The following is a 19,652-nucleotide window of genomic DNA, read 5'->3' on the forward strand; positions in this document are numbered from 1 at the left end:
GTTAATTTAAAAATGTTTATGTTTTATGAGTATTATTTCAATAGATACATATTTCTTGTAAAAAAAACAATAATTCTGTTTTACTTAAATTCTACTTATGCAAATTAAACAAATAAGGTACTCACCATTCCATGTTGATTTTACTTAGTTACACATAGATAATATGTCAACTTACCTTAAGGAAGTTTACAGGTACGCACTTTGTATGTTTACAGAATTATCTGCGTTCAAAATCAGACTGTGCCAAATTCCTTAAAATATAGAATTTTTATTTTCTACAAAACAACTATTTATTTTCATATTGTAACACTAGAATATGGGCCTATTTTTCATAATATATTACTTTAAATACTATCAATATATTTTATATTTACGCATTCTAAAGAACACTGAATTTCTAACGTTTTAAAAATGTGTTAAATCAAAATATTTTCTTAATTTTAACTAATATTTTCTTTACTATTTATACAAACTATCTTTAAATTTATTGTGAAATTAAATTGAAGGTTACATGGAAACATTTTTGTATATTAAAAGTTATGTTACCCACATTGGCGACAGTTGGAAGGGGGTTATGGAGCGCTGCTCTCAATATAGAAATAATTTAAAACGCTTCCTATATTTGCGCTTGTCCGATGAGTTTGATTTTATAACTTGAATTTCGATATATATTAAGTACATTATTTACTAACCTAAAATTTCAGTGTCTTTAGCTGCCATTTTAATTTTTTCAATAACAATCCATATCATATGTCTAGTCGCTGATTTGTTCTAAATAATTAATATGTCTTAGAAACACAATGAATTGATAAGAATTAATACAGCAAAAAACCTTATTTTATTTGCTGTATCATTCTAATACATTAAATAATGTATTTCTTATTAGGTGAAAGTATGATGTGATTTAATATAATATTATTTTTCATCTACCATTATTTGAGTAAAAACAAAACAAAAAATACTATGTATATTTCTTTCTTTAACAGACAGACCTAAGATATTGAGAATGGCTACAAGAATGTGGGACATTTATTTCAGATTTGGCACAAATCGTAAGGCGATTAACAAAACCACAAGTAATGCTCAACTTGTCATCTAGACCTCGTTTTGAACACGTGAATTGGACACAGCCGGAATTGAATACAGATTTCACACAAAGCGTAATAGATACAGCAGGCAACATGCATACTATACCACAGAGCTGCGAAGAAGCGTCTGTCCTTGCAGTCTTCGGTCTTCTTTGATTACGTGTCACAAGTCTTTTCGTCTGCATTAGTAACAGAAGCATTAATTAGTTTCGTCATGCATGTTGTTAGTTCATTACTTTGTTAGTAAACTGCAATTTTATTATTTTGAGCGTCCATTGTTTAGTAGCTGATAATCGTTTTATTTTCTGTTAGTAAGTTCGAAATTTAATAAACAAACACAATGTTAATGTTTGGTTACCAAAGCTTTTTCTGTATCGAGAAAGTACCTCCCTAATTTGTAGTTGATTTACTTTAATTACAAATTGTGGTGTATCAACATAATATAATTATATTTATTTTTAATATATTAAAAATATCACGAAAATGTTAATAATACTGCATTATAGGTTCACTTGCGAATTAAAGATTTACATAACAAAATATGATCATCTAAGGCAACCAACACGCATCGATCACACTGTAAATGTGTTTTTAATCATTTAATTTTGTACGTTATTACACTAATGAAGCGTTTTTCGAAGAAATGACAAAGGAATATTTTTTCGACTTGTTCTTCGCGTTGATATCTTACCACTCATACGTTTCAGTACCCAACAGTTTTACCGTAAATGAGAGTCAAACTTCAGACACAAATTATTATTTTTCTCGGCTAAAACGTTATTCAAATAGCCATTCATTATCTATGTGTCATATCATCCGAGAATGGTGCACATAAATATTTTACTTTATTAGAAAAAAATCTTTTTGAAATAGCAATGTTCTCCTTATCAATTCAGACAATTTTCTTGGTGATTTTGGTATTACTTTGTACTCGCAAAGAAAACGATAATTTTAAAGTAGCCTACCTATTTATGTAAAAATTCACGTATGGAGATTACAACTAGTGGCAGCTAATATTTTAAGAAAGAAAGGCCCTATCTATATATAATAAATATTAACAAAATATCTTCAAGGTTTTAACTTTAGGAGAAAGAGATGCACATAGCCTCTTTATATTTCGTATAATGAGAAAGTGAAATGAAATCCGAGTGAAAACTATAAAATGAATTATTCGATAGTTACGTTTTACAATCAGGAAAGTTCAATTTAATCGATAGTGGCCATTACAAACAACCACTTCTTTGTTGGAAGATCTGAGCATGCACAGGAAACTCGCACACTGTTCTATGGGACTGCGCTCATTTTCTATACCGATCAAAAACGATCATACCTATCGTACTGCTGGAATGAGGAGAATGAGTATTGTAACAAACATTTGACTCGCCTGCCGAGAGGAAACCTGTTAAGTTCGTGATTTCCGTTACTGGTAAATATTGTGACTGACAAAGTTACACAAGAAAGCACACAAGAAAGCTGAACTCGGGATTTTCGCAACATCTAAGAAGATCTCGCATGTCTACCACACTTTCTTTTAGCTTTAAAATAACATATTACATTTATTTACATACGAAATATTTAAATAATTTATTAGCTTTCATTATTAATTAATACGTCAAATGTTTACTTCAAAGTACTATTAAACAGTTTCTGTTTTAACTCAGAAATTTAACCTATAAACCATTACGTATCTCAATTAACGAAATCAGATCACTTATTTTACTCGTACATTAAAAAGAGCTGCACTCATTAGTACATAGAGAGAATGAGAGCGTATGTATGTATGTATGTATGTATGTATGTATGTATGTATGTATGTATGTATGTATGTATGTATGTATGTATGTATGTATGTATGTATGTATGTATGTATGTATGTATGTATGTATGTATGTATGTATGTATGTATGCATGGATGCATAGTGTGTTGTGCTCCACGTTACCTCGTTTTACTCTCGTTTCTCTTCCCAATACAACACAATCGCCATTGTTCATATGAAGGTGCAAAAAAAAAAAAAAAAAAAAAAAAAAACTGCAGCACGATCCACGACGCCAATACAGAGATCATGTAGACGGCAAATGAATGAAGAACACTATAATTATACATTGCTAACTTATTTACGTAAATGCATGAACGCATATGAGGGTAAGCATATCATGAATATAATTTGCAATATTAAGCATTGCAAACACTTCGATTTTATACGGGTACTTACAATGATTCCATATTATTGAGAACATTTTGTCACTTATTTATCAATATAAATATGTCTCATTATGATAGTGGAATAGATCTATATTGCGTGCTTAAATTTTTTTCGATGTGAACTTCTAACTCTAGAACATTATTATAAAAAATAGACAACATACATACAGTACTTAAAATTTTCAGTCATCTCTTGTAAATTTCAATAGTACAAAGAAAGCTTTGGTGAATCACATTTGAAACAAAGTTTAAAGATCGTGAAGAAGTTGCATTAGTTTGAAGCAGGTGAGTCTACCGGTTTTGGATTCATTCCACAGCACTTGAATTGGGTTAGCAGTTCAGTTGAAGAAAACTCGTTCCTAACTGTATACTGAGAAATCGTTTTACTTCGGTGTAATTTATAGGTCGAGTCTCGACGCTGTAGTGAAGCATATGAGTGACAAATATCAAATTAATTTTGTAAATTGTCTCAAAATAACACAAATCAGAGATTTACAAATATTGAAATTGCATATAATTTGAATACATGCTTCACACGTCAATTTAATTATTATTGATTTACATTGGCATTATGAGAGAAGCTATGAAATTTCATTCGTCATCACACGGTAGGGCTATGTTTAATGAAATTTTCATTTGTAAAAATCAATTTCAAATGCTTTTTGTAAATATTAAATGTAGTATTCGAAGGATAAGAAATATTACGATAATCATTCTAAATTTGTACCCTACTTTCCTCAATTTTAAGAAAAGGTGAAACTCGATGAGGATGTCATGTTCAAACGATGTCAACTTGAAGTCTGAACCTGAGGCAAGACACTGCTGCCGTGAATTAACATACATGTAGGCTAAGCTTTACGCTGTATGTTAGAATTAAACACTTGAAACTTTCAGTAAGATAACTTCGCAAACTCGTAAAAGTAATTAAAGTAATTTAGTAATGCGAAATGTTTCAAACATTCATGTAAACTCTAATTAACAATTTGACTACAAAAAACTTTAACACCACTTACATTTTTAGTTCTGTAATCTATTATAATAACCAAGGCGACGTATAATACCTACTAATTTTGGTTATTATGCTATTGTTTAATTCTATAAAATTCGTTGCAAGTTCAATTTTTGGAAAGAAAGAAATTTGAATGTAAGTCCTTAAATAAAATCATGAATATTATTAATTCCGTTTATGAAACTGGAAGTAACCAAATCGTTTATTATAGTAGTAACAGCACACGTCTACAATAATGTCTCTTTAAAAAGAAACTTTCGCTATGTGTACTGAAAAAATATACTCCAACTGCACAACAGAGAAACTTTCCTAGGAAGTATATTATTGTCAATTCAAATTTATGCCATCACAGGAAAACGGAAGTGGCGAATTAAAAGTGTAATACAAATATAAATATTTAAGTATTGGTACAACGACTGAAGAATTCTTGTTAAAAATGAAACTTTCTTATTGCAATCCAATTCATTAATTTCAAAACTTTGTCATCTGATTGGAAATATATATGTTGACATTTCCCTTTTTAAGAAACTTTACAACTGTGTATTTACTTTTGTGATTAGTTCAATCTTTTGATTACGAAAGTTCTTACGACATCACAATTTACTTACACTTCAAATTTAGGAAATACATCTTTGTTTTGATAAATTCTAGTTCCGGCCTTCTTGCAAGCCTGAGGTCCAAACGAATGAAGTGAAAATTATTTTCCTCGCAAAGTATCGCATTCAGAATATAAAGACAATCTAAACATTATTTGGACGATTTGTTATATTCCAAAGTCTTCAATTTGCACAATAATATTGAAAAAGAAGTTGTAAGGTTTATATTAAAAACTGGAGACTTTTGGAGCATTAGAATACTGTACCCTGAAGTTAAATAATATGTACAGTATATATTAATTGGAAGCATTGCGGGTTGTGAGATTTTATACTATGAAATAGAAAGTTTAATTGATAGTGATAGTTATAGAAGAGTTTACTTTTATCTCTTAAAGTGTTGTATAGGAAATTGTATTCTTGGTTAGAAAGCAAAGCATTGCGTTAGTAGGACTAACATGTTTAGTTGAATATCAAGTGTTTTTTAATGCTATGCACAAAACTTTTTTCTCATAAATGAATTTTAATGAAATAAGCATTCTAAATAATTTTATTAATTTATTTTAGACGATATACAATTTTTTTGTAATTTCTTTAGTAAAATGTGAAAGAAAGTCACTCTCATATTGCTGTTTTTGACTTTGTCATTACGTTTCTCTGACTTTGAACTGGATAAGTAAGCGGTTAGAAGAACTGTTCCTTCCTAATTTGTTGAGTATATTTTAAAAATATTTTTTGAAACAGACTTTTAACTAATTACTTTGTTAGCACATTTTCGACATGAACTTAAAAAAAATAGACGAAATTCTATTTTTGGAGATCACGTCATTCTTATTCTTCTCTGCGTATTCCTACTTCAAAATAAATTTTTAAAGTAGATTTCGTATAAAATAACATATTATTTAAAAATAATTATGTAATGAACGTTAATGTTTTCAAAATATCTTTGCAGATTGAATTGAGTTAGTGTATGGTTAAATTAACCAAGGTTATTGCTAAGCTGTTACACAAGACAGGTGTTACCAAGCATTATACACTTGTTAAAGAAAGCGGTCTGGATATGACACGTTATTTGAAACAGTTGGGACTGAGAAGTTGAGCAAGTAGATGTCACGCTGTTTACGAGAAATGTTTAAGAATATCCATTAACGTGTTAAGTACATTGATTAGCATGGCGGAGATTAAAAATAAAAGAAATAAAAATGCGGTTTGTAGAAAAAATAATTTATATATTAAAAAGAAACAGGTATATTTTTGGTTCACAATTATCTTGTATAAACATACACAATTGACTTGATCCCTGAGTCTGATTGTCACAACAACTGAGTAATAATTTACAACGTGACATTTACCGGAATTCTTCTGTCTCTTGTATATGCAACATATTTTCTGTTAGGAAAGCACTAATGTGTAATAAAATAGACTTATACAAGAAAACTACATAAATATTTATAAATATATAATACACTATCTATACTCGACGTAATCAAGCCAGTTCTCAGTATTTAAATAACACAAATGGTCCCGATCGACTTCACATTGAATTTTCCATAACAAAGTTAAAGCTTCCAAATCTCATCACGAGAGAAATTGGTACAACTAGGGTTTACTCGAGTCTTTGCGCTTCTTGTTATAGTTCGCATGATATGCATAAATCAGTGTTCTTTTAATAATTCGCACACCAAATATTGCACATCATTGTTATTTCTGCAACATTTGTCTTCACTTTTCGTACTTCACACACATTCCATATCATATAAGATTTGCTTTCCTATACTGGAATGTTCGTAGACATAATTTAAATAAATAATTCGAGTGGCGTGAAAAATGAAATTGGAAAAATAATTATCTTACAAGATTGCTATGTTCGGAAGACTCACGTGATCTCTTAGCTTCAATGACATCATCAGCGACAACATCCTCGATTTCGTCATCATCATCGTCATCATCCTCGTCATCGTCGTCTTCGTCATCATCATCCTCGTCATCGTCTTCGTCTAGACTAACATCGAGTTCTTCGTCGTCGTCGTCTTCATCGTCATCGTCGTCGGAGGAGCCGCCGCTGTTGACCGGCTGCACCGCGTCCGGCTTCAGAACGTCAGTAACGTCAGCAGTCGAGTCTACCGATGCCGGGTTCGCGGATTCGCCAGCATAGTTGTCGTCGTTCTGCGAGATGGAGCCCGCCGCCTGCTCTTCTGGGACAAAGTCGTCGTAGATCGGGGCGCCTGCAGAGTCGGTGTTAGTTCCGGAGGAGTCGGCTACTCCAGACAGACTCTCACCAGGGGCTGTGTAGTCGGAGGGATAGTCTGAGGACGCAAGACTTCCGACCGGCTTGGTGCCCTGAGCAGCTCCCACGCCCTGCTGCTGGGTTGCCTGCGCGACGGGCGCCACCACGGGCGTAGCCGCAGGCGCCGGGGCGGGGCTATCGTCATCGTCGTCGTCATCGTCATCTGCAACAATAAACAAACACACCAATCAACAATCTGTGCTCGACTCTTAACCTCCTGAGTCCTGAGACATTTTCTGTTTTATTTTTGAAGTTAGATATAATTTCTACACTTCAAAAAAAGTCTCTGAAATGAGGAAAAATGCTGAAAAATTCTGCAGATTACAGTTAGGGCACATATTTACATCTTATATCATAATCATGTATGAAGTATAATGTAGTATACTACTTTCTCAGAACTCAGGTGACAAACAAAACAACACAAAAATTGGATGAATCTTGTAATGCGTTCATAAGTGTATTGCGACAAGGCATGAGAAGCCAAAAGAAAAGTGAATCGAGAGAGCAATACAGCTGGACAGGTCAAGTTTATGGAGCTGCAATTGGAGTCATAATTATAATTATAATGTTTGCAGAGGAATAACAGGAGTACAAGAAGACGACCGAAGGTAAGGTGAACAGGAAGGGACAGCAAAATGTGAAGAAGAAAAAGAAGAGATAGACGTAAAAGAAAAAAAAAACAGTAGCAGGAAAAAAAGAAGAGAAGGAGGAAATCAGAAGCGGAAAAGGAATAGAAAAGGAGAATGAAAAAAGAAAAAAGATGTTAGGAAGCGAGGATAGAGGGAAAGGAAAAGGAGAAGGGAAATGGAGGAAAGGTTAAGAAGAAGTGCAAAGAGAAGAAAAGAAGATAAGGAATGAAAAGAAAAAAAGATAAATAAGGGGAAGATGAAGGAGAAGTACAGGGAGAAGAGAAAGGAGAGGAAAAAGGAGGAAAACAATGAATAGAAAAAAGAGAAATGAAGAAAAAGTAAAGGAGAAGAAGGGAAATAATAAAGGGAAGGTAAAGAAGAACAATTATACGAAGAAGGGAAGGGAAATGAAGAGATGATGAAGGAGAAGAAGGGAAAGAATGAAAGAAGGAAGGAAGGAAGAAGGGAAATGAAAAAATTAAAGAAAAAGTCAAGGAGAAGAGAAAGGAGGAGAAGAAGAGAAAGAATGAAGAGAAGGAGGGAAATAAAGAGAAAGTAAAGAAGAGAAGCTCAAGGAGAAGAGGGAGGGAAAGAATGAAGAGAAGGAGAGAAATAAAGAGAAAATAAAGAAGAGATATCAAATAGAAGAAAATGGAGGAGGAACAGAACGGAAGAAATGAAGAAAAAGGAAGGGAAATGAAGAGGAAGTCAAGAAGTAAATATCAAAGAGAAGAGAAAAGAGGAGAAGAAGAAAAATAAAATAGGCAAATGAAGGAAGTGAAGGAGAAGAGAGAAGATGCAGGACAATGAGAAAAATCGAAATAAAGTGAAGAAGTACAAGGAGGAAAGAAAGTAGGGAGAGATGAAGTAAAGAGTGAAATGATTAAGAATGGAAATGAAGAGAAGCTACAGGAGAAGAAGTACAATGAAAATAGAAAGGAGAAAGAAAAGAATAATGAAGTGAAGGTGAAGGAGAAGAATTACAAGAAGAATGGAAATGAAGTGAAAATGGAAGAGAAAAAGCATAATGAGAAGAGGAAGTAGGGAGGTAAGAAGCGAAAGAGTGAATAGATTAAGGGAAGTGAATAGAATGTAAAGTAGAAGTACAAAAGGAATAGGAAGGAAGAGAACGGAAAGAATGAATAGATGAAGGAAAAGAATTAAGAGAAAAAGAAGAAAACCAAAGAGAAGGCAAAGGATAAGAAGTACATAGAAAGAGAAGGTAAACGAGGGACGGAAGGGAATAATTTGAAGAGAAGGGGAAAGGAAATGAAGAGGAGCTAAAAAAGAAGTATAGTGCATGAGAGAGGAGGGGGAAAAAGGGAATACCTTAAGGGAAGAGAATGAGAAATGAATACGAGTTAAAAAAGTAGTACAAGGATAAGAGAAATGAGGGAGAGGAGAATAATGAAAAAAGAAGAAAAAAATGAAGAGTAAAAGAAGAGAAATAAAGAGAAGTTAAAGAAGAAGCACAAAGAGTTGAGAAAGGAGGGGCGAAAGGAATAAATGAAGAGAATAGGGGAGAAATGAAGAGAAGTTTAATAAGAAGTGCAAAGAGAAGAGCAAATAGGGGAGAAGGGAAAGAAGAAGGGAAAATGAAGAGAAATAAAGAGAAGTGAAAGAAGAAGTACAAAATGGAAAGGAGGGAGAGAAGAATGGAAATTAAGGGAAAGTGCAGTAGTATAAGGAGTAGAGAAAGGAAGAGGATAAGGGAAAGAATGAAGAAGAGAGAAAAGAAATGAAAAGAAGGTATAGGAGAAAAAATATAAAGAAAAGAGAAAGGATGTAGAGAAAAAGGGAAAGACTGAAGAGATGAAGAAGAAAAGTGAAGACGTGCAGCACAAGATGAAGAAGGAGAAACAGAACTAAGATAAGGTAAAGAAGAAGTACAATTATGGAAAGGAGGAGAAGAAAAGTAAACGGAAGGAGGAGATGAAGAAAGGAAAGGAAAAGGAGCACAGAATGAAGAGAAAAGAGAGGCAGAAGAATGGAAAAATGAAGGAAAGAAAGGAAATGAAGAAAAGTAAAGGAAAATAAGTGCAATTAGGGAAAGGAGAAGAAAGAAAAGAGAAAGAAATTGAAGATGAGGAGAGAAAGTAGGAGAATAAGGGGAATATGGAAGAGAAAAGAATTGAGAAGAGTGTAAATAAGAGAAGAGGAATGCTAAAAGAAGAATGGGAAGATGCAGGGAAAGAAAAGAAAAGAAGGAAAAGAAAGTATAAAGAAAGGAGAGAAAGGAGAATGAAAATTAAAAGAAAAGAAAGTAGGGAAAAAGTAAAAAATGAGAAGGGAGAAGATAAGGGAGGAAAGAAGAAGGCAAAAGAGAAAACAAAGAAGACAAAATAAATTATTTTGAGATTCTTCTGCTCTTCAGTAATTTGATACCTATTGCACCAATACTACACGCGCGCGTTTTACTGATGTTAGAATGAGCTTCAAGGCATTGACACGCTGTCTTGGTGTATACTGAAGAGAAACACAGTTTAATTTAGGCTAGACGTTCAGTCGTCAGAATAATGACACTTGGACCACTCTTGAGGCTGTAATTATTTATATATTGCAACAGTTTTGTTGTGGGTTTTTTTAAAGACCAAGTGTTAACGAAGATGTTATCGTATTTCACATGAAATAATTTATATTCGTACTTCTAACGGTTCAGTTTACTCAATTTTCCGACAATTAATTCATTTATTGCGTCCAGTAAAAATAAGCACTTTTCTTTAACAAGACCTAGCTGGTTTTTAATCAATGAGTTGCATGCTCAAGAGCCAGCCTCTCTGCGATATTGTGGGAATTTCCTTAGTTCGTGTAATTGGTTGAAGACGATGTGGCACTTCTTTAACTGGTGACATATAAACCTGAATTTAATGGAAACACTTCTAAAGTTATGAAGCAGGCATATCTGTTATGGAACAATTTTTCGTAAGAAAGAGACCATTCACAGACCAGACATGGTCTAATTCGATGCGAAATTATGATCGTGCACTGTTCTCTTATTACAGTATTTACCCACTGTTCTCAAGGAATTAAGAGGCTTTTAATTTTTACAATCACAATACCACTTATTGTAGCGCACTGTACGTTGTATCCCACTTCTCATACTTCCAGCTAAACTCTGCTTATGTAGGTGTTCATTCTTTCTCATGGTTCACAAACTCGACATTTAATGAACGATCTTCTTAAGAGATTAGGTACAGCTTACAGCAGTAAAATTTTTGGAAATATTCAACATTTTTTCCTCCACTATTGTATCTTGTACAATAATGAAAATTGGTATGTGTAAAACATTGTCCTTCTGCTATATGAAAAAAGTATTTTTACGATTTAAAAAAATTATTTATATATATTTTTTTTTCAAAGTTCAAAATGGTGGCAGTATGTGCAGTGATGAAGCGTTTCCCTCATAACTCATAAACTTGTTAACTTTTTCATGTTCTCTCTCTCTTTTATTTTATTGCTGAAACTCATGTTGCTTTTTCAACTACATTCCTCAATAAATGATTTTTTTATTTTGTGTTAGAAGAAAGTACTGATATTTGAACATTTTTAAAAGAATTTATTTTTTATCAGACAATCTGTTAAAGGTAGAGAAGTGATTAAATACATTAAAGGAGATATGTTACAGTTGTATGAACACTAATAAATACAATAAGTTTATTGAAGATGTTAGTCAGACATGTTTCGGAGATGCTTCTCCATCTTCAGTGACTGATTACAATGACGATGTGGTTCAGTTGTTCGAACCGTGTTCTTGCTTGGCTGAAGTCACTGAAGATGGAGAAACATATCCGAAACATGTCTAACATCTTCAATAAACTTATTGTACTTATTAGTGTTCATAGAACTGTAACATATCTCCTTTAATGTATTTCATCAAATCAATGAACACTGTTTTATTGACTTAACATGTGTGTTTTATCATTAAATATGTAAAGAAGTGATCTTGCATCATATTGTAGATATGACACGCATTAATACACACAAAAAATTTCCTCACAGAATATTGGATAGTTTTTTAGTTTTATGGGAAACGCTTCATCACTGCATAGCGAACTGAATTAAAAAAAATGTATTTTTTTAATCGTAAAAATACTTTTATCATATAGCAGAAGGACATACTAATTTTCATTAATGTACAAGATACAGTAATGGAGGAAAAAATGTTGAATATTTACAAAATTTTACTGCTGTAAGCTGTACCTAACCCCTTAGGGGGATAGCTAGTAATGCATTACACGTCAATTTACAAAACATAAAACGTATGAGATTTAAGGCTTTGACAGAGACTGAGTAGTGAAGAATCATTTGAGGCACTAAGAATCATATCTTGACATTTACTGTCTCCGGCATTTCCAAACTATTTGCAGGTTCCACCATCAGAGTCGTATTGTCCAACTTTCCAAGATTAGCTTATTCTACAAGGATTTTTCTTTTTTGTTTAATCTAATCAGATATAACAGATCTAATAGAATAGGCTATCCTCCAGGTTTTGAACAAATGCAACTTTGATGATGGATCCTATAAGTCAGAGATGTCCAAAAGGTGATTCGCGAATCACTGTGTAGTCACTATGCAACCTGCAATGTAACCCATCCATTTGCCCTCCTCCCCCGTAAGGCACCCTGCCTGCCATAGCGTGTGCTTGATACAGTAAACAAGGCAGTGGCGGGCGTACCGGACGTATAAGATGGTTTATGAATGCCTCTGTCCAAGCTTTCGACCTCCAAATTTAATGTAGAGTGGGAACTAGAGTTTCTTTGCTTTGAAGATGGTGATAATATAAAATGTCTTATATGTTCCAAGACAATTTCCGGCATGTTGCATGGCATTCTCAATATGCTGAGTTACAATGTATTATTGATTATTATAAATATTATTATAGCCTATTAGCGTTATTGGATATTATATTACCAGTATTATTATTATTATTATTATTATTATTATTATTATTATTATTATTATTATTATTATTATTATGCATATTCCCTCATTATTCCAGGAGTAGATCGGGCAAAAGAACTGAGCAACCTGTTAAATAAGCATGCTCTGCATATTGATGTTCCTGCATCTGACATGACAGAAAAAGAATGCTTGTTAGTTAAACTGTGTCATGGGAGATAGCCAAATCTCTCAAATCATTTCAGGAAAGCGAGTTTGTAGAAACATGCATAGTTAAAGTTGCAGAAATTTTGTGCCCCAAAGAATTGCAACACTTTCGCAATTTACACCTTTCTCGACAAACTGTTGCACGAAGAATTGAAATATTTAATGACATATCTAGACAGATTGATGCTACAATTCATAACTTTTTACATTTTTCTCTCGCTTGTGATGAAAGCAATGATTTGATAGATACAGCTCAGTTATCTGTATTAATACGCGGTGTTGACAAACAGATTAATGTTGAGAAATTTTTATTAGACCTGATTCCTTTAAAAAGTAACACCACTGGAGAAGAAATATTCAATGGCGTTTGGTTTTGCGTACATAAACATAATTATTTACAGTATTCAAAGCTAGTTTCCATGGCAACTGATGAAGCCCGTTCCATTGTTGCCGAGAAAAGGGGTTTTAATTGGCAGACTAAAAGTGTTTCTTAACGAAAGAGGTGTATCAGATTTCTACACAGTACATTGCATTTTTCATCAAGAAGCCCTTTGTGAGAAAACTTTGAATTTTCAGCACGTCATGGATGTGGTGATACGTAATATAAACAAAATTCGAAACAGCGCAAAGTCAAAATGTAGGACCCGCATGACGGACGACCAATTACGGTTGGCAGTGTGTGATATAACTCCGGATTTCAATGCAATATTGATGAAACAAATATGTGAAACTGAAGAAGATTAATTTCAGTAGAATGCATTTCATTCATTATTATACGTTATCATACTGTTCCAACGTCTATAGTTTATGTATTTATTTGTATTTTTATTTGTATTAATTAACAAATTGTAATTCTGAATCAAGTTAAAGTACACGAACTTCCCCAATGATGTCTAGCGTACAATAAATCCGCCACTGTTCTAGTTAACTCACCTGTCGCTACTTACATCTTCAACCCTCCCACCCGAGGTCATGAGCTTATGCAATCTACTTGCTGCAAGTGATTCGGCGCAGACGATCCTTTTGGACGCCCATGCTATAAGTAATATTTTCGTGGTTTTCTAAGCAAATCCTGGAATAATTTCCTAAGACCGAGCACTGTTGTGCAAATGCCATCCTTAAAATCACAATCACTTAACCAACAACGAACATTGTTTTGTCCCGGCAGGTAGCGAATGAATACCATTTCATTGCAGCTACAGAACACCTTCTGGTTACCGGTACTTTTCCCTTTTGGAGAGAAGGGTGTTATAAAATAACTTCTAACGGATGAAACTGGAGCAAAGAAAAACCTCGAAGATGGCTCAGGCAGTTTCCTGGTCACTAGACCTACATCTCAATCCAAAGAAGAAATCAGGTTTATTCTTAGAAGCTTGGAACGTTGTTCACTGATCAATGATCGTTAAGAGTTTCATAGAAAAACCAGTGTTGTATTCAGTATTAAAACTTGCTCAGTACAAATTCAAATAATTAAATAGACTTTAAGTGGTATCCATATTTGAGAGGTGGGAGAAATTAATTCTGAAAGTCTCAATGTTTATCTCACGTTGTCTGTGCGATTATCATAATTTTTTTTTACGCTGAACATAAATCTAGTGTCTAAACTTTACTGCATATTAAACTTAACGAGACAAATGCAAGTGAAGGCATATGTATAGCCTATCGTGAAAAAATAACTAGCAAGTATTAGTATCCGTAATGTCTGTACACAATAGAGCCAATAATTTCAAGACGTCCTAAGCCGTAGCATAGTGGTCTAAGGTATCATGCTTAGGGCTCGCGTTATGGAATGCGTGCCGATTCGGGTCTCATGGAGAAAAATTTTCTTATGAAACTTCGACCAGTATATGGGACCGGTGCCACACAGTAGCGTGACGAATTTGGGAAGCTACGACAGGTAGCGAAATTCGGTTACGAAATCCAGCTATAACAGCTGGGAGGATCATCATGCTAACCAAACGATATCTCCGTTCTGGTTGGATGATCGTTCACCTTTGGTGAAGGCATGTGGACGTCAGGCTAGCAGCCGGCTGTTCTTTATTATTATTATTATTATTATTATTATTATTATTATTATTATTATTATAGTTACAGAGAATAAGCTGTAAATAATACTAAATATATACACAGATATGAATGAGAAGAATTTATTGGAGTATAGCGTGAAGATCAGAATCGATGTGATTTAGTTTAACTTACCTCCTAGAATGTCATCAAAGAATCTTTCGAAATAATCTTCGTCGTCATCGTCATCATCATCTTCGGAGTCATCGTCATCGTCGTCATCGTCATCATCAGCAATGTCAAGGTCCACGTCGTCGTCGTCATCATCGTCGTCGTCAGAATCGTCCGTCGCAGCGACGGGGGCCGTGCCCGAATCGGCGGGCGATTGTCGTGCGGACTCCTGGACGTCGCTTTTGGGCACCTCCGCGACCGGCTGGCTTTCCGAGTCCACATTCACGATCGGGGAGGCGGACAGTCCGAGTATCAAGCAACTCAATGCCACCACAAGTGCCAACTTCATCTCTGCGTGTACCTGAAAATAGAAGACAGATTCCATGATGTGCTGCTATGCTTTGTATAATAGGCTACTTTCGTTTTAACACTGATTATTAGGCATACTATTATCCTAATCATCATCATCATCATCATCATCATCATCATCATCATCATCCTGAAGGTGGAGGCCGAACCCTAGAATTGTCCATTTATTTCAAATCTTTTACGTTGATACCCAGCTAGTCTCATCCTTAACCCATACCAGCTGACTATGCTGAGGTTCGCTAGGTCTCCAGATTTCGATCGTCCCTAGACAAGTTTCTTCCGCGAGTCGCCAGCCGGGGAGTGGAGATCGGATTGAACTGGGGAATCTCAGGAAAAATTCCAACTGCGACCTTGCACGCCACATATGTGATTATGGATCTTTCAATAAAAATGTCAGGCAGGGACTCATCCGTACACCCTGCGTGACAGACTGATGGTTTAGGTAAGTAATGGACACGATGAGTACCACTTAATAAGGGAAGGAAGGGTTGAGGCTGCAGCGAGAAGTAAGGAACCCCTCCTGACTGTGTAATAGGAGTTGCAATGGTGTAATTTTAAGCATGTCGTCTGTTGGCAATATAAATGAGTAGACAGTGGATGCGGGGTGACTTAAGGAAAAGTGAAGTTGTTTCGTAACGGAGTATATAGCACGTGCCGCGCCGTCCGTCTTCTGTGTACCTGACGACTACAGCAGCGTACATAACGAAGGAACCCCGGTCCACATTGCAACGCAATGTGTGCAGTTGTGTTATCCTGCTCAATATTTAGCACGAGTTGAATAGTGTAGTGCTGATCTATTCATAATGTCGAAGTTAAAACGTTAAATTCGATTAGAGATACGAAATGCAATTAAGAAGTATGAGAGTGACATTTTATGTATCAACGAAGACAATATCGTGTGTAATGCATGTAAAATTGAAATAAAAACCAGAACAACTCAGGCTATAGAGAAACATTGCAACAGTACATCGCACAGGGAATGCGTTGAAATGAAATCTGAGGAACCATCATCATCATCATCATCATCATTTAGTTGTGCGGGTCTAAATGACACGTGCAGCATGATGCTCAGTGCAAATATTCCTCTAAAGAAATTGAGTGATCCCCATTTTAGAGTTTTTCTTCAGAAATTCTCTCGATACAAAAACTGTTTAAGCGATAGGCGAAGACGATTCAGCTTCGACAACTTACGAGAATATGTCGTCGTTTACTGCAACGCTGGTAATTGCATCAATGATGACGAGGACTGAACTTGCAAGGTATGTGCTACACTACTACAGTACCTGACTGTACGGAGATACAGTAGCATGTTGATGTCGTCTGTTTACGTTTAAAACCCGTTGAGCCAATGACCTGAATGAAAAAAAATGTGACATATAATAAATGTGCACCTACATTCAACGATAAGTCATCCCGCATCCACTGTCTATAAATGAGCTATATCATTGATAGAAAATAATAAACCTACATTTCATAAAATACATAAACGGACCTAAACAAGGAAAAATATACACAGAGTGTTAAAAAGAATTTAATATTTGCAAGGATGGTAGTTCGCATAACAAGGAAAAAATCCGATAAACATGGTACTAAAATTAATAGTTTTGACAAAAAAACGTACTTTAAAATTAGTGTGTTGGTGACAGGTTAACAGGGACACACATTTTACCCTGTAGATAAGCTGATTCTCAGTATCGGCATTTCTTAGCAAACCAATTGCCCGTTTCGCTAGAGAAAGTTCCATATCGTCAAAGACAATAAAATAAATGTGGTTTATGCATGATGGAACACCAGCCCATTTCCATAACAGAGTCAAACGACATCTAACACGGGTATTTAATCTTCGATGGATTGGCCGGAGAGGTCCTGTACCATGAGCTACTCGTTCCCCAGATCTTAATCCTTAGACTTTTGGTTATGGGAAAACTTAAGGTCTTAGCGTATGCAACATTCATTGAAGACATTCAAACGTTAGAGGAGCTTGTCTTTAACGCCTGCCAGCACATCAGAAACCAACCAGGAGTGTCTGAAAAGTTACGTGGTACTCTAAGACGTCGAACAGAAGGATGTGTTATGATGAATTGAAGTCACATAGAGCATCTGCTATTAACAAGTTAAATTCTAATATCTCGGAATATATTATTTTCAGGACACATGTTTATTACAGTTTTTTTTTTTAATTTTTTGATGAGTGCTACTACCTCTTAAAATATTAGACCCTCTTTTCAACACTATGTAAATACCGGTATTATTGTGATGTGGGTACATATGATATTTCCGTGCAGGAATTCTGCATTATCATATGATGAAGGATGGGTGGAGCGGAGAAAAATTCTCTCCGGCACCGGGACTCGAACCCGGGTTTTCAGTTCTACGTGCTGACGCTTTATCCACTAAGCCACGCCAGATTCCAGTTCCGATGTCGGATTGAATCCTCTCTATCCCGGCCTAGGTCGATGACATTTAAGTGCGCTTAAATGTGACAGACTCAAGTCAGTAGATTTACTGGCATGTAAAAGAACTGCGGGACAACATTCCGGCAGACCGGCGACGCTGATATAACTTCGGAAGTTGCGAGAGTCGCTAAATAAAACGTAATTTTCATATATATTATTTTCTAGTTTTGATTAAGTCGAATTAATATTAAAATTTGTTTCAAAGTTAGTGTTGGTGCATTTTGAAATAGAATTTATGCCAATTTCTACTCCCAATGAAGACATATTTTCACAAAATAAAAACACAGAAATACTCAGAAAACTAATAGGGTAAAGTTGCCTAATGCCGTGATATCCCTAATCCCATGATGCTTATTTCAAACTGAATGTCAGTCAAAGCTTTGCCGTTCGATCATAGCGCCAGACATCTTTCAGCTACTTTTGAGACATGGGTGAACTTTCAAGCAAGATACCCAATCCCGTGATAGTCAGTGAAAAAAAAAGTGTCACGGAATTAGGGGTATCATGGTATTAGGCAACTTTACCCTATTATCTCACACGACACTATGTCATACTCATTACTGCTTTTGGCTATCAATGTTTTTGAAACAAGAAGAATAAAAAGCTGCAAAACTGAAAAACTCAGTCGTAGAGTTGAAATTAAATTAGTGTTGGTGATCCGAGAGTGTTCTGACGATTTAGTGAAATTCATGAGCGTAAAAAAACTTCCCACAAATATACGTGAAACCGAACATAGTCATCAACTTGCTCAAATTAATTATGTTCAGAATTTCGTGCTTCACATGTGATAAAGCAGAGAGAATTAAACAGTTAATTTGAAGTTATTACGCTTGTAGATATGTAGATGTTAGCAGCTAATTATGTGAATATACACCTTTTATTGAATACAATTCGAGATGTATTTTGCCCCTTTGCGTTGTATAGTTTGACATTCCACTGTTCTTGACTACACACAGAGCATTTTTTCGTATTTAAAAGTCATATAAAGTATGCTATATACTTATTCTGTTCTGATTAGTGTAATATGTTACTAGACAGCGATGTATGCAATGGAGGGTGAAGGAACTGGCCACCCTACCCCATTATCTCCTTGCTTAGTTGCCTCATAAGTGATCCTTTATTGGTGTCTTCGGACAGTTGACTAAACAACAAACAACAAAATATGCACTTCTTCATGCATCTTTGAAAAAGTGACCATTCGTTTTCTTTACGTGCTCCGTTGGGACTGACGTCCGTCGTTGCAATGTTTTGAAACATACTGTCATGCAATGAGTTGCGATCGTAGGCTACTGAAGTAAATGAGCGATAAGTAGGGATCCTTAGCGAAAATCCTGCGGTGCCCATAGTGCCATGCCCATGGCTGCTCTAGATCAAGAATTCTTCTCACTATGCAGCTATTGCAGAGAACCTATTGTCTGTTACAGAAGGTAGATAATAAATAGCCTTTTGAAGTCATAAATTTGTCGGATCCGAAGTCCAATTGTATAAGATAGATTCCTACAGGGGTAGATATACCGTATGTATGTATGTATGTATGTATGTATGTATGTATGTATGTATGTATGTATGTATGTATGTATGTATGTATGTATGTATGTATGTATGTATGTATGTATGTATGTATGTATGTATGTATGTATGTATGTATGTATGTATGTATGTATGTATGTATGTATGTATGTATGTATGTATGTATGTATTTTTTTTAATATTAGTTGAACGGCATGTCCCATTACA

The 19,652-nt window shown here is 34.8% G+C and overlaps 1 protein-coding gene across 1 annotated transcript in view; it reads right to left on the reverse strand.

Annotated features, from left to right (window-relative positions):
* LOC138700882 (uncharacterized) overlaps window positions 1–19,652 on the reverse strand; it is a 116,764-nt gene that overhangs the window by 46,920 nt on the left and 50,192 nt on the right. The window contains exons 2-3 of the mRNA XM_069827278.1: window positions 15,115–15,451; window positions 6,774–7,343 (exon numbers count right to left, since the gene is read on the reverse strand). Of these exons, the coding sequence (XP_069683379.1) occupies window positions 6,774–7,343; window positions 15,115–15,439 (895 nt within the window). The 5' untranslated portion in view covers window positions 15,440–15,451. The remainder of the gene's footprint in view (window positions 1–6,773; window positions 7,344–15,114; window positions 15,452–19,652) is intronic.

This window comes from Periplaneta americana, chromosome 1 (assembly GCF_040183065.1).
Source record: "Periplaneta americana isolate PAMFEO1 chromosome 1, P.americana_PAMFEO1_priV1, whole genome shotgun sequence".
Classification (NCBI taxonomy): Eukaryota; Metazoa; Arthropoda; class Insecta; order Blattodea; family Blattidae; genus Periplaneta; species Periplaneta americana.